At 59.9% G+C, this 14,753-nt stretch overlaps 1 protein-coding gene across 1 annotated transcript in view; it reads left to right on the top strand.

Moving 5' to 3' along the window:
- Positions 1 to 501: 501 nt before the first annotated feature.
- Positions 502 to 14,753, top strand: part of FAM20C (FAM20C golgi associated secretory pathway kinase) — a 37,091-nt gene continuing 22,839 nt past the window's right edge. The window contains exons 1-3 of the mRNA XM_004268994.4: positions 502 to 2,317; positions 4,071 to 4,246; positions 9,403 to 9,481. Coding sequence (XP_004269042.1) covers positions 1,695 to 2,317; positions 4,071 to 4,246; positions 9,403 to 9,481 — 878 coding nt within the window. The 5' untranslated portion in view covers positions 502 to 1,694. The remainder of the gene's footprint in view (positions 2,318 to 4,070; positions 4,247 to 9,402; positions 9,482 to 14,753) is intronic.

Genomic DNA, 14,753 nt, shown 5'->3' with positions numbered 1-14,753 from the left:
ACCACAACAAAGAGTAGCCCCCGCTCTCCGTAACTGGAGAAAGCCCGCGCGCAGCAACAAAGACCTAACGCAGTCAAAAATAAATAAATAAAATTAATTAATTAAAAAAAAAATTCCCTATTGCGGGCTGGGGGTCCAGAAGCTGTGTGGGCACAGAAGTACCACGCCCCTGGCTGTAGGTGGCCAATTCTGCGCATCTGGCGAGGCCAATTGATACACACACACACACACACACACACACACACACACACACACGTCCCGCCCAAAGCGAGGGAGGTGCCGCCTCCCGCACACACCGGGCACCTCTCTGTGCCAAGCGAATTCTAACTGGGGCACCGGCACCGCCATAGTTAAGGCGCAGGCGTGGTCCCCTCGAGGTGGGATGGGGCCCCAGCGTGCAGGAGCCTCGCCCCGGTGCGGGCCTCCCCTCCGGATTTGGGCCAACGCTCCGCTCCACTCATCGTCTCCCGCGGTGGCGACCCCAACGCCCCCTCCTCCTCCCCTTCGCCGGCAGCCTGGGGCGCGGCACCCGCCCAAGGCGGGGGCGTGGGGCATAAGGTCGCCGCCCAGAGGGAGCTCATCCGGCGGCGCAGACGCCCAGCGCCTCCGGGGAGGGACTTGGCCTGGGTTCTGGTCCTCGGCTTATCGGGGAGGAGCCGAGAGGCTGCAGCTGGCGGCGGCCTGCCCCGAGTGGGCCGAGGTCCTGGGCGCGGCAGCCAGGCCGGGGAGCCCTTCTCGGCAGAACCCGCAGCGCGGGATCAGCGCCGTCTGCTTTCCTCTCTGTCTTCTCTGGGCAAACCGCGGGAAGAAAGCGCCCTCTCTTTAGCGGGCCGGGAGCTGCAGAGCATCGCGGGGCGCGGCCGAGGGGAGGAGAAAACAGAGGGAGCAGCGTAGGCCCGGGCTCGCGGGGCTGCGGCTCCGCCAATCTGCGGGCGCTGACGCGGGGGGCGGCTCCGCGGCGCTCGGATATCTGACCGCCCGGGGAGAGGCTCGGCTGTGCGGGGGCTGCGCTCCGGAGACGGCCGGTGCACCTGCCCGGGGACTTCGCCGGACGCTCCGTGCGCCACCCCCCCGCTCCCGCCCCCTCCTCGGTCCCCGCGGCCCTGCGCCCTCATTCCCCTCCAGGTCCCCGCCTGCGGGCCGCAGCGTGAGAGAACCGAGCCCTGCCCGAAGGAGCCGCCCCTTCTCCGCCCGGCCGGCTCGGCGCCTAGCGCGGCCCACGGAGCAGCGCAAGAGACTTCGCCGAGCCTCGGATCGGATTGCGCCGCGCGGTCGCCTCCACCCCCCACCCCAGGCCGCCGCGCCTTGGCCGAGATGGGCCTAAGTGTCCGGCCCCTGCGCGCCTGATGAGCGCGGCCGCGGCCCCGGAGACCCAAGCGGGCCGCTACGTGCGCGGGGCCTCCCCGAGCTGCGCCCCCAGCTTCGCGGACGAGGGCCGCTGGGCCCGGGCGGCTGAGGGCGCGGCCGCTCCGGAGAGGCGAGAGGGAGCGGCCCCGAAATGGCCCGGCGAGCGGGCGCTTTGGCGGTGGGCGCCCTACGCGTGGGACAGCCCCGGGACGAGTAGCTGGCCGACGCCAGATGGACCTTGATCCGCGCCGCGGCACCGCGTTCGTGCCAAGCCAAGACTAGAAGGGCACGGGCGGAGCGCGCTCTGGGGGCGCCCGGAGTTCCAGGCCCCGCTCGCCCGCCGGGCCATGAAGATGATCCTGGTGCGCAGATTCCGCGTGCTCATCCTGATGGCGTTCCTGGTGGCCTGCGCGCTGCACATCGTGCTGGATCTGCTGCCCAAGCTGGAGCGGAGCGGAGCGCAGCCCTCGGGGGAACCCGGCTGCTCCTGCGCGCAGCCCGCGGCCGAGGCGGCGGCACCCGGCTGGGCCCAGGCGCGCGGACGCCCGGGGGAGCCCCCGGCAGCAGCCTCCGCCGCCGGCGACGCGGGCTGGCCCAACAAGCACACACTGCGCATCCTGCAGGACTTCAGCTCCGACCCTTCCTCCAACCTCACGTCCCACTCGCTTGAGAAACTGCCACCCGCAGCCGAACCGGTCGAGGGCGCCTTGCCGGGGCAGGATCCCGGCGCCCTGCGACCCTTAGACCCCGGTCACCGGCCGCTGCTCAGAGGCCACGGGACGCGTGGACCTGTGCCGCCCCCCGGCCCGAGCGCGGACGGCTCCCTCCTGGCCAGGCTGTTCCAGCACCCACTGTACCAGGCAGCCATTCCGCCGCTAACGGAGGACGATGTCCTCTTCAACGTGAACAGCGACATCAGGTTCAACCCCAAGGCGGCGGCGGCGGCGGCGGCGGCGGAGAACCCAGACTGGTGAGTGGGGCTGCAGCTGCTGAGGTGGGTGCTGGCAGGCCCGACACCCAAGGCAGCCAAGCGCTCCTTGAGAATAAAGATCCTTGCACATCCAAGGCGCTGTGTAAAGAGGCTCAGGGTCAGAGACTCGCAGAGGGCGTGGACCCCAAGGCAGAGGCCCCAGGAAGGGGAGCTTTGTGGGGCGGGCAGCGTGCAGGCTCTGGGCACTGCCTTTGTCTCCAGAATGACTGCCTCCCTGAGAAGGGCTGCTGGGTGCTTTGGGAGCTGTTTCCTGTGGCCACTGACCTGGAAGGCAGACATGGCAGGCAGGAGCCGGGAAGAGTGAGTTCTGCATTTACAGGAAAGCAGTGCTGGCCTGCAAGGCCCTGGTCACTGGCTCACAAAGGGACTCAGGCAGTGAGTGAAGGCGCTTCCTTGGGAAGCCGCTGCCTGCAGGTGCTTTTGGCAGCACCGCTCTGCTGGACGTGTCGGGGAGGTCTGGAGAGGCCTCATGAGTCCCTCAAGTCCTCAGGGACTTGTAAACCAGTCCCTGGGAAAACATTAGCAGAGGGGCATGCTGGCGCCCATGAGGCATAACCAAGGGGTTCTCCCCCTGCCCAGGCTGCAAGGGGGTGACAGCTTCCTAAAAGGCGAGTAGCATCCCCCAGGAGCATCTCTTTAAACTGTCCTGCTTTAACCCCTCCCCCCCAGGCCCTCCTCAGCCACACAGATCAAAATAAGCAGATGCTGCTGCCCTGGGTGGTGAAATATTAACCAACAGCAAGGTCACGATAAATAAGTACCTGCAAAGGTTACACAGGCAACAGAGGGGAAAGGCCAGGTTTCCAAAACATCTCATAAAATCCTTTCTCCTTTGCAGTTGGACCAGACCCAGTGTTTTCTGTCTAAACACACCAAGGTGTTTAGTGGCCTCTGAGCTTTGTCTGCTGGCCAGGTTCACGGAAACGCTCAGAAATTTGAGAGGCAGAGCAGTGTGCTAGGCCTGGGCCTCTTTGTAGGAGAGACAGAGCCCAGAGCCAGTGGTCAGTGATGGGGCCCTTGGGCAGCTTCTCGTAACCCATCGTGTCCATTGTGGGGCAGAACTTGGGGCTGAAAAGGCCTCACTCGCCGGTGAATTCGCGCTTAGACAAGTTCCGCTTTTCCCTCCAGCGGCAAACAGGGCCTGTCCTCCCCCAGACTGGCCCTTTGGCTCAAGAGACAAGGATGGGCCACGTTGGCAGCAGGTCCTCGATTTGGGCCTCGGCTGGAGTGAGTGCCACTTTCCTCTCTCCCCACCCACGGCTGCTTCCTGAAAATCAAATTTAGCCTCTTGAATCACTGCTGTCCCAAGGCAGAGCACCCAGCGAAGGCTTCCGCCAGACTGGGCTCATCTGCCCCCAGGAAGCCGGCAGCCCCTCGGACCCCAGGCTGACATCATGCTTGTCAGGTGTTTCAGTGACCCTGGGCCAGACGCGGCGGGGCTTCGCGCTGACGGTCTGGGTTTGGTCTGCTTTAGTTAGAGCTGTCTGTGGCGTCTCCCAAGGGTAAGTGAGAATTACAGGCCTTCAAATATATTATTAGCTGGTGGAACAAAGGCCACAGAGAAAGTGCGGACGTCGCAGGGCCCTGTTTGAGTAGAGGCACCTCTGAGTAAATCCATGTTTGCTTGGCTCCAAAGTGAAAACCTTGGCATCGATGCCAACTCCCCCATCCATCTCGAGACCTTGCTGTTCTGTTCTTTCCCTGTTGACCTGGGTCACCTTCATTTGTGCAGGCCACACGAAGGTCCTGAGGATGAATTCCTACCCACAGGGGACACGGCCGTGGACTCCTATCCCAACTGGCTCAAATTCCACATCGGCATCAACCGCTATGAGTTGTACTCTCGACACAACCCAGCTGTGGAGGCCCTGCTGCGTGACCTCGGCGCCCAGAAGATCACCAGTGTTGGTAGGTGACCTCCCTGCCCGGCCAGCTCTCCTTGCTGGAGCCTCACCTCGCGGGCGAGTTATACTGGCAGCCTTCCCAGAGGAGGCGCCTGCAGGCCTTCGATGCTCTCAGTATTTGGGGGCAGCAGGAGGCCGTCTTCTGCTGTTGCAAGATGAGCATGGCGGGGCAATACGCCGCCCCCAGTCCTGTTGTTCTGCTGCAGGGGGTGCCCCACGGGTCCCCCCCGCGGGTTAAGAAGAGGCCCCCCTGGCAGCTGCAGGGAGACGCCTTGGAGAGCTCGGCATCTTCTGGTTGTCTGGGGAGGCTCTGCCTCAGAGCCCACCTGGTGCTCCTGGGGTTCGTGTGGGCGGGGAGTGACTAGGGCTCAGCTCTACCCAGGGCAGAGCCCCACACGCGGAGTAGTTTGGAGGAGACGCCTCTGAGTTCTTTGGGATCTGCTGAATCAGAAGTTTCAGGGCATCCAGTTACTGGTTCCAGGAAGGTGTGCCGGCAGTGGTTTCTGAGCGTGGAGGTTTGACGCCATTGTTCTCGGGCCTGTAGGCAACTGTTTGTGAAGGTCCCGATGAGTCACTAATAGCTCCAAGGGCAGAGCGGGTGGGCAGAGGCCCTGGGTGGGAGGGCCAGTCCCAGGAGGCGCGAAGGGTGGAGGGAGGCCCCAGGAGCACGCGTGCTGGGGGCAGGGGGTTCCAGGCACTGTCTTACTGGCGTCTGGGCCATCCTGAGGCTGAAGGGGCTCTGCCAACCTGGGCTGATGCCGGGGAGCCGGGAGTTGCCTGTGAGGCTGGCGCCCGGGTCTCCAGAGCGCTTTAGACGCTGTGCTGGGTGCTCCGCCCGGTGCTGAGCTGCTAGGCAGCACCCTTCTCCCTGGCATATGGTTGTTCACCCTGAGAGAGAACTCGCCGGGACACGACGGTGGTCTCCCCTCCTTCTTGCTGCCCAGGAGGAATCTGAGTGCCTCCCGGCCCCCAGCCCCACCCAGCCCTCCTCCTGTGCTGGAAGGCAATCCGTGCAGATGAAGAGGACTGCAAGGGAGAGGCCACAGCCGGGGTGTCCCCTTCTCTCCTGAGTAGACGAGGTTGTTCGAGAAACATCCAATGCGATGACCGTTTGTCATCTGTTCAGTGGATTCTCTTGAGCACCTCCTGCATCCCAGGGCCCCTTTCTGGGCCGTGGGAGTTGGGGGTGAATCCAGCCTCAACAAGCTTCTGCTGCGTCCTGACCTGCACATGCCGATGGACAGATAAAGTCGAGAGTGATTACGAGGCGGCGACCTCCACCTGGGAAGACCAGGTCTTGAATGGGGCGAAGGCTTCCATGATGGAAGGCGGCAGGGAGCGTGGGCCTTTCGGAAAAATGACAACAGCATTTTAAAGTTGGGGTTTAGGGAAGTGCAGCATTCATGCTTGCAGGCTGCTGTCCGCCCCAGTCTCCCATCTGTCAAGTGGGCTCGGGCACGTTGCATCTTATTTCAAGAAGATGGACAGTGCACCCAGGCTTGTACAGTATTAACTCAGGCTTTGTGCAGGGTCTTGGTTAGAGGCAGGGCTGCAAGGATCCCACATGCCAGCCAGGCTCGCCATACCCCTCAGGGGACAGACAGCCTCCCAGCTCTCACTGGACGTTGCCCTGTGCAGAGAGCAGAGCCCAGGAGCCCAGGAGCCCAGGGAGCCGCCGGAGGCCGAGGACAGCCCTCGGGGGCTCACAGGCAGCTTTGCCCGCCCTGGGCACCCTCCTCCCCCATTCTCCCGGGGGCCTGGCCTTGGGGCACCCCCACCCCCTTTGGCTTGCTCTGCGCCTGGCAGGGTGACCTGGGGTGAGTGCCTGCCCATCTGTGTCCTGTGGGCTGTTTGAGCTGATCTCACCCACTGGACTACCCTGGCCTAGGTGGTCCTAACCCAGCATGTTCCTTGGGGCCGTGGGCCGGTCAGAGCCCAGGCTGGCATTCACAGGTGCCTGACGAGTATGGGAAGGTTGACTTGGTGGGACCCTGGGTATCATCACCCACAGCGAACAGCAGGCCTGGTGTGTCCCGGCTCCCCCAGTCACGAGTCAGCGTGACTCTGGGCAGATGGGTTAACTTCTGTGGGCCTCCCCACGTCTCCTGTGGATCACAGACGTGGTCATATCCTCGACCCTGTAATCTCCAGCTTGCAAATCTGAAATCATAACCCATTTGACAGCAAAACCCGACCCAACATGAACGGACATGGAGGCAAAGCCTAAAATGAGAGACTGTTAAACCCTTGTTTTTCTCACTTGGAGTGAATGTTCCCATGGAGTGCATTTAATTCCGGGGTTCTCCCCCGACCCGCTCAGGGCTACAGGATCTGTGGGACGGATACACCACCTGCAACTCTTGTCATCTGAAATTTTCAAAACCCCTGAACACTTCTGCCCCAGAGATTTTGAAGACGAGCGTGGACCCATGAAACCTGCCTCCCAGGGCTGTTGAGAGGTGTTGGTGAGGAAGAGATGGGAGCAGAGGCTAGGCAGCGTCCCCGCTCGTTACCTGTGCGTGGGGCGGCCAGCACTGGGCAAGCTGGAGCCTGCTGAAGGCCTCCGCCGGACGCTCAGCCCCACTGTGTGCGGCTTTGTGCCTGGAGGTGCTCCCAGCAAGTTCACACTTGAGAGGAGGCCCCTCTTCCTGAGGAAGCAGGACATCTTCTCACCTGGAGCCCAGTGGAGCCCCCGGGAGCATGGCTGCAAGTGTCCAGGCCCAGGCTCCTGCTGGGCGGGGAGCCGGGGAGGGCTGGCCCGGCCAGGCTGCAGGCGTCCCCGGGGGTGTCTGCCCCCACATCCAGCTGGTCGTTTTTGTTGGACACCCAGCTGCTGAGACAGCAGCCTCTGACTGGGCCCTTAGCTTAGCAGAGCCACTGGGTGGGTCTGCAGACCGGGGTCCCTGGACAAGAGCTGTCTGCTGCTGGAGGCCCTGCCCCTGGCACTGCTGTGGCCTGGGGGGGTGCAGCCCTCGGAGACCCCATGGGAGCCGGGAACCTGCCTTGGGAGTCAGGGTTCAACAGCGCCGTCCGTCCTTTTGAGCTTAAAGTGGAAGAAGAGCTAGAAATCCAGCCCGTCTCCTGACCCCACCCTGCAAATCGGGGGGCAGGCCTCCGGGAGGGCAGCCTTGCCCATGGTCAGCACATCTCCGCCCCCAGCTCTGGGCTGTGTCTGGACCCAGATGGTCACTTCAGTCTTGGAACGTGAGCCCAGAAGTGGTGTGGCGATGAGAACAGGTCCTGCGAGGCCCCCGATGCTTTCCCTCAGAACAGCTCCGTCAAGGCGCCCCGTTCAGAACCCCTTGATCCACTCACAAAACTCATGTGGCCAGCGGAGATTTCTTTAGAGCTGGCCTCCCGGCTGCTTAGCAATGGCTATTAGCTGCCTTTAAAGAGGCTCAGGACCCTGAAGCCAGGCCTGCAGAGGCTTTGGCTGGGCCAGTGATAGTGTTGATAATTAAAATCACTGTTGTGCACAATCATGGATGCAAAGAATAAATGACACAATTAACTACTCTGTACTTGGAGTTACTTAAAAAGAAGTCACTCAGCAGGAGAGGATTCGGGCAGCCTCTGGCCTGAAGCACAGACCCCACAGTTGCTCATCCAGATCAGGGCAAAGCCCTGGGTGGTGCCGAGCAGTGGAGACGCGGCTCCACGGGACAGAAGTCCTGGGCGCTCACTCACCTGCTAGGACAGCAGCCCAGGGGGCCGGAGGGCCGCCCTGCCTAATGAGCGGGCTGCTCAGGAAGGTGGCTCTGGGCCCAGAAGGGCTACAGTCCCCCTCCTTCCCCGGGGAAACCACCGCATCGTGCTCCGCGTCAGTCCCCGGAGCCTGGCTCCACTGACCCGGAGGAAGGGAACTGAAAATGCCCAGTAAGCTGGACGCCCATGCCCAGGGCCGGAGGGGCCTTCAGTCATCCTGGAGGAGGGACAAAGGCCGCCCCAGGGGACCCGGAGAAGGCGGTGAATAGCTGAGGTCCTCCTTGTGTCTCTCCGCTGTCGGGTTGAAGGTCAAAAACAAAACCTGTGCGTTGCTGGCCCAGCTGCACCCCCGGCGCTTGCCTTCTCCATTTTGGACCGTTGGCAGCCACGGCCCCGGAATCCAGCAGGCGTGTGTTCCGACTGGGTTCCGTCTAAGTCCAGGGCGGGAGCTGGTTTCCACCTGGGGCAGTGCTGTGGTTTCCCTCGCAAGTAAGCAGAACTGCCCCATAAGGGTGAGCTGGAGGGTAGCAAATCACGGCGTCAGGCGTAGTCCAGGCCGGAAGCTGTTGCTTCTCGAACATCCTGGGGCCTGTGTCATGGCCTGAAGTCTGGGCTGCACCCCCAAGTTGGGCCGAGGACCCAGGCCAGGGCACAGGCTTACGTGGGGCAGGTGCCCACGGGGCTGGCCCCTCAGTGCCTGTAAATGGACGCGCTCTCGCCTTTCTCCGTGGCGATGGGGTGGGCGGGGAGAACAGAGAACCCAGCGGCTCCTGGTGTCACATTTTCCAAACTTGAGCCGTCCTTGGGCCAGGCCTCACTTCTTCTGACCCTTAAATCAAGGCAGGGGCTGTGAAAACAGCTGGACCAGCATCCTGACCGTGACCCTTAAGGACAGACGTTGGTCCTACTTCACAGATGAACTGGCCGAGGCCGAGGGCACAACGTCAGTGGCCCTGCTGGCGTCCCCGTGCTCACCTGAGTCCCCTGAGGCACCGACGAGTGGGTCTCAGCCCTGCCCCCAGCCCCATGGCGGAGGCTGGGTGGGTGTGGTGAGCCCCCTTCAACAGAGGGGGCCGAGGTCGGGGCAAGCGGAGACACCGTCTAGGGCGCCAGCTGGGGCCACCGCACACCCAACCCTCCAGTGTGGCAACCTCCCGCCACCTCTGCCGTCGGCCCATTTTCCCAGGCCCCGTCCACCCTCCTCAGCACGGCTCCTCCAGCCCCTGGTTGGCGCTTCCTGACCCTGAAACATCTGCCTGCCCCGGGCCTTGGTCCCAGACCCTCCCCACTCCACCGCCACGACCCTCACATTTGCACCCATACCCTGACCTAACCCCACAGCCTCAGGCCACCGCTACCCGGGGGTCCCCCCAGAGCCTGGAGCAGTGCATCATCAAGCTCACGGGCCTGCCCCAAGGCAGCAGGTGACCCTGTATTCTTTCCCTCCTGTTGCAGCCATGAAGTCGGGGGGCACACAACTCAAGCTCATCATGACCTTCCAGAACTACGGGCAAGCACTGTTCAAACCCATGAAGTAAGTGCCGGGCCGGTGGGGGTCAGGCGCGAGGGGCTGTGGTCGGGAGTGCGCAGGTCGTGTGATCTGTGTCTCAGCCTCTCAGCTCTGCTCTCCTCGCCCGAGAGCAGCCAGACTCTATGTCTGTGAATGGGCACAGCCGTGCCCGTAAAACTCTGTTTCTAAAACTAGTGGGTCAGCTGATTTGACCCCGATCCCTATTCTAGATGAAACAGAAACTGCTACCAAAATCAAAACGAACCCCTCAGTGGCCCCTGAAAACTGTGGGGCTGGTGGAGAAGGGACTACCCCGGAAATGAGCAGCTGTGGTCTGTGATGTCCACTCTGATGGTCCTGGGGCTTGCTTGTCCCGCATGGGCCCAGTTGTTTGCCATCTTTGGTTAGTTTCAAACAGGGCCTTTTTTTTTTTTTTTTTAACATCTTTATTGGGGTATAATTGCTTTACAATGGTGTGTTAGTTTCTGCTTTATAACAAAGTGAATCAGTTATACATATACATATGTTCCCATATCTCTTCTCTCTTGCGTCTCCCTCCCTCCCACCCTCCCTATCCCACCCCTGCAGGCGATCACAAAGCACCGAGCTGATATCCCTGTGCCATGCGGCTGCTTCCCACTAGCTATCTACCTTACCAAACAGGGCCTTTTTTGCACTGTTGAGACGGTTCATTGTTTTTAAAGCATGGGTTGCACCCCCAAAAGCCCATGAGGCCATTCAGGTCATGTGGGGCTGCTGGGCTGGGTGGGGACTGCGGCAAAGCTCCAGGGCATGGGCCCCCCCAGAAGGAGCAGCTATCCGTGACCAGGGCGGACGGCCAGCCTGGTTCACACAGGACAGAACCCCAACGTTCATGAGGGGTGATGTGGGCGAGGTGAGGCCTAGGCTGCAGTGGGCTCCTTGGGGAAGGTTCTGGAGGGGAGGGGGCTCCTCATAGAACTTTCTGGCCACCGTGGGCTCCTCTGTGCCCTCTCAGATTGGAGCTTGAGTAGAGGGGCCCCTTCCAGGCCTCTTGATGTCGCAACAGTGAGTATGGAACTGTGTGGGGAGGAGGGTGTGCCAGGCGGGGTCGAGCTCAGATGTTGCATTGACGGCCAGGTGACAGGTGGGCCTGGACCCCTCCCTGGCAGGAAGCCAGGACGATAGCTGAAAACCACAATGTCTTTGTCGCCCCGTCGGCCACACAGGCCCCCCCGTCTCGGTGGTGTATTGTCCACAGTCCAGTAAGTCGTCTCCAGATGCGCCCAGAGCTATGTAAGTTGAAGATTCTGAATTAATTAGGTGGTAGTATTTTTCCTCTGAGATCTTGAAGGATGTATGCTGAGAGGGTCTAGAGAGGAACAGCCCTGAGGTGGAGGTAGAGCCTGGGGGGCCCGCAAAGTGTAATTTACGTGGTTTGTGCACGACCATTTAAAGTTGTTTTTTTTTAAATTTATTTATTTTATTTATTTTTATTTTTGGCTGCGTTGGGTCTTCGTTGCTGTGCGCGGGCTCTAGGCGCGTGCGGGCTTCAGTAGTTGGGGCTCACGGGCTCTAGGGTGCGGGCTTCGGTAGTTGTGGTGCGCGGGCCTAGTTGTTCCGCGGCATGTGGGATCTTCCCGGGCCAGGGTTCGAACCTGTGTCCCCTGCATTGGCAGGCGGATTCTTAACCAGGGAAGCCCCACCATTTAAAGTTTAATGGGTATATATTTTTAATAGACATTGAAAAATATTTCAATAGGGCATTAGCCCATGAGTTGCTGAGTAATCTTGCTTTAGTGTTAAAGTAAGATTTTTTAGCACCTTTATCAAGATTTAATTTACATATTTCATAATTCAGCCACTTAAAGTCTACAGTTCAGTAGCTTTCAGTGTATTCACGGAACCGTGCATCCATCACCACAATTTTAGAGCCTTTTCGTTGCTCCAGAAAAAGCCTGTCCGATGCTGCCCTCCCTCCAGGCCTGGACAGCCGCTGGGCTACTCTCTGCCTCCGTGGACTTGGCCAGCTTGGAGTTTCATGTAAACAGAATCACACACTATCTGATTCTTTGTGTCTGCGTCTCTCACTGAGCATCATGTGTTCAGGGTTCATCCACGTTGTGGCCGGTGTCAGAGCTTCCTTCCTTTCTGTGGCCGAACCACGCTCCCCAGTGTGGATGGGCCACATTTTACTTGTACTTTCATCCGTTAATGGGCGTTGGAGTTATTTCCACTTATTGGCTGTATGAATAACGCTGTATGAACATTCATGTGCAGGTTTTGGGGTGGACATGTTTTCATTTCTCCCGGCTGTATGCCTGGGAGTGGAATTGCTGGGTCACATAATAACTAAGTGTGACTGTTTGAAGAGCTGCAGACGCTTTTCCTCGGCGGCTACGTATCGTGTGGTCGCACCAGCCACTTCCACGTGCTGCTCGTCAGTACTTGTCTTTATCCGCCTTTTCGGTCCTCGCCATCTTGGTGGGTGTGTGACGTGGTGTCTCCTTGAGGTTCTGATTCATAGTTGTCTACTGACGAGTGGTGTCGAGTGTCTTTTCATGTCCTTGTTGGTCATTTAGATCTTCTTTGGAGAAATGTCTGTTCACATCTTTTGCTGTTGTTTAGTTCATTGTCTTTCCATTAGTAAATTGTAAGAATTCTTTATATATTTTGGATATAAGACCCTTATCACATACATGGTGTCCTTTGAGGCACAAGTTTCTCATTCTGAGGATGTTGGATTTAACTATTATGTTGTTGTAGCTCGTGCTTTTGGTGTAGTATTTAAATTGTAATATCGAAAAATGTACATGCTAGGTAATAGTGGTGCAGGTGATTGTGTGTGGCTGAAGTTCAGAAGCATTGGTGTATCCACAGAGACAACAGGCCTGGCAAGGCCATTGTTGTGTGACCTCCAGTAAATTCACCCCCTTACTGGGACTCAGTTTATCCATCTGTCAACAAAGGCATTGTAGGAAGAGGTTTGAGGTCTAAACTCTGTTGGATTGGCTTAGGAGACAGGGCACCAAGTTTATAGAAGGAAGCCAGGAGGAGCTGGTATTTGGCAAGATGGGGTGGGGCTGGGCAGATGCACCAGAGTGTACGGGCTTTGCAACAGGATTCAACCTGCTTCTTGGAAAGAAAGCGTCCAGGTGTGCCCGTAACACTAGCTGTGACCACCTGCTGGCAGAGGTACGCGTTCAGTCACCCCACGAGCACTGAGCCCGGCCTGGCCTCCTGCCAGGTGCAGGGAATGCGGGCGTGACTCAGGCCCGGCACTGCTGCTGCTTAGGGTGGGATGGAGAGCGGTGTGTCTGCTCCACTGCGCAGGGCCTGGTCCTCGGTGGGTGCCACACGTACGTCTGCAGAACGAACAAGAGAACGAGCCACTGACGGCAGACGGGAGACTGAGGGCTGGTGAGCACTTGGGAGGCAGCTGGAAGTTTCTCAGAAGTGACCTCCAGCTAAGGCCTGAGCACAAGTGTGACGCTCAGGAGGACAGCCTGGAGGAGGCAGCACAGTCCAGGACCGGGTGGCTTCTACAGTCTGGAGGACCAGTGCTGTTGTGCAGAGTACATCACGGGGCTGTTTATACTGAGGTTCATTTAAGTGAGATGAAGTTACAACCTAGTCTCTCGGCACACCAGCCACACCTGAGGCGTCAGGGGCTGCACATAACTGGTGGTGCCGTGTTGGACACGCCCAGCATCACAGGAAGTTCTGTGGGACAGTTCTGTGTTTGAGCACAGAACTCGAGGGGAGACGGGTCCAGGCAGCTGGAGAGGGGCAGCGGTCAGACTCTGCAGGGCATCTGGGCCTGGATGTTGGGATTTTTTCCAGGAGTGTCAGTCAGCCACGTTATACGGGGAGGGTGGGAGGGCTAATCGGGTGTCGGATGGGAGGTGCTGGCGTCTGCGCCTGAGGAGGCGTGAGGATGGGGGATGAGCGTGGCTCTTAGAGACACTTGGGAGAGGAAGACCCCCTGGGCACAGTGACGGACGTGGTCGGGGCTGAGAGAGTGAAGCCTTCCAACCTAGGTGCCAGTGGCCTGCGGGGCCGTGCGGGGGGCGGGGGGGCGGGTCCAGGCAGGGAGCAGGTGCACGTGGAGGCACCTAGAAGGTGAGGCCTAGCCGTAGAGAGTATCCTTGCTGTGTGACCTTGCAACACTCCCTCCCCTCTCTGGGCCTTGGTTGCCTTGCGCTGCATGAGGCTGGATTACAGGAGGCTTCGGGCCCCTGCCCTATGGGACCTCTGTATCTCCAGTAAGGAAGACGGTAAACTCAGCACCGGTGGGGCTCCCGGAGCCACTGCGGTCCCCTCCCCGAGTCAGCCCTTGCTCTTGATTGGCTGGTGTGCTGGAGTTTGCAGTTGTGACTTGCAGACATTCGAGGGATGATGACTATTTGGTGCGCTTGAGCAGTGGCTATTTAGGGCACAGCAGCTGAATGCAGGCTGGAAACGGAGCTGCAGCCGCGCTTCTGCTCAGGTCACTTGCCAGCAGGCGACCCGTCGCTCCCCGCGGCCTGGCGAGGCTGCTTTAACGGTCCGTTTTCACCAAAACAGCCGGGCCGCCTCCTGAGCGTTTGGAATCCGGAGCTACAGTGCCCTCTGTGCCGTGTGTGTTTTGGGATCCAAAGCGTGTTCAGACGCAGGGAGGGAAGGAAAGCACACCTGCCCCCGTGGTAGCTTTGAGGGGAAAATAGCTCCAACAGCAAGACGACACCTCCAGTACAGACGAGCCGGTCGCTGGTGTTCCACAGACCCGGCATCACTTGCAAAGCAGAAGAAGAGAAAAACCCCACGGGCCAGGCTCAGTGAGTCTGAAATGGGTCGAGTCTGGCTCACTGAGCACTTGTCAGGCAGGGCTGAGGAGCTGGGGCGACAGTGGAAGGCGCCCCCAAAGAAGGCACCACCCCCACAGCCTGGAGGCAGATGGGACCGAGGTCGTGGGTGCAGGAAAGGGCGCCACGCCAGACACAGTGCCTCACGGACCCAGACAGGGAGGCCACTGTTACCCCACAGACCTTGTGGACAAGGAGACTGAGGCTCAGAGTGCCCGAGGGCACCCAAGGGCACTGGCCAGCAGTAGATGTGGCTGGAGTGACCACTGCACTGTCCCTACTCAGATCTCAGCGCAGTGGTCATCATCGTCTTTGATGTCGTTAACGTGTGGGTTCGTTTCTGGTTCCTTAATTTATAACAACAGCTGAGCTCTAACCCTGTGCGTCCACACCGTGTGAGTGTCCCAGGCTGCCGTCGGGCAGCATCACGACCCGGGCAGCTTAGAGAGTCAGGAAGCTCTTCTTCCTCCGTT

Source organism: Orcinus orca, chromosome 16 (genome assembly GCF_937001465.1).
Source record: "Orcinus orca chromosome 16, mOrcOrc1.1, whole genome shotgun sequence".
NCBI lineage: Eukaryota > Metazoa > Chordata > Mammalia > Artiodactyla > Delphinidae > Orcinus > Orcinus orca.
This window is presented reverse-complemented; position numbering and strand designations above follow the sequence as displayed.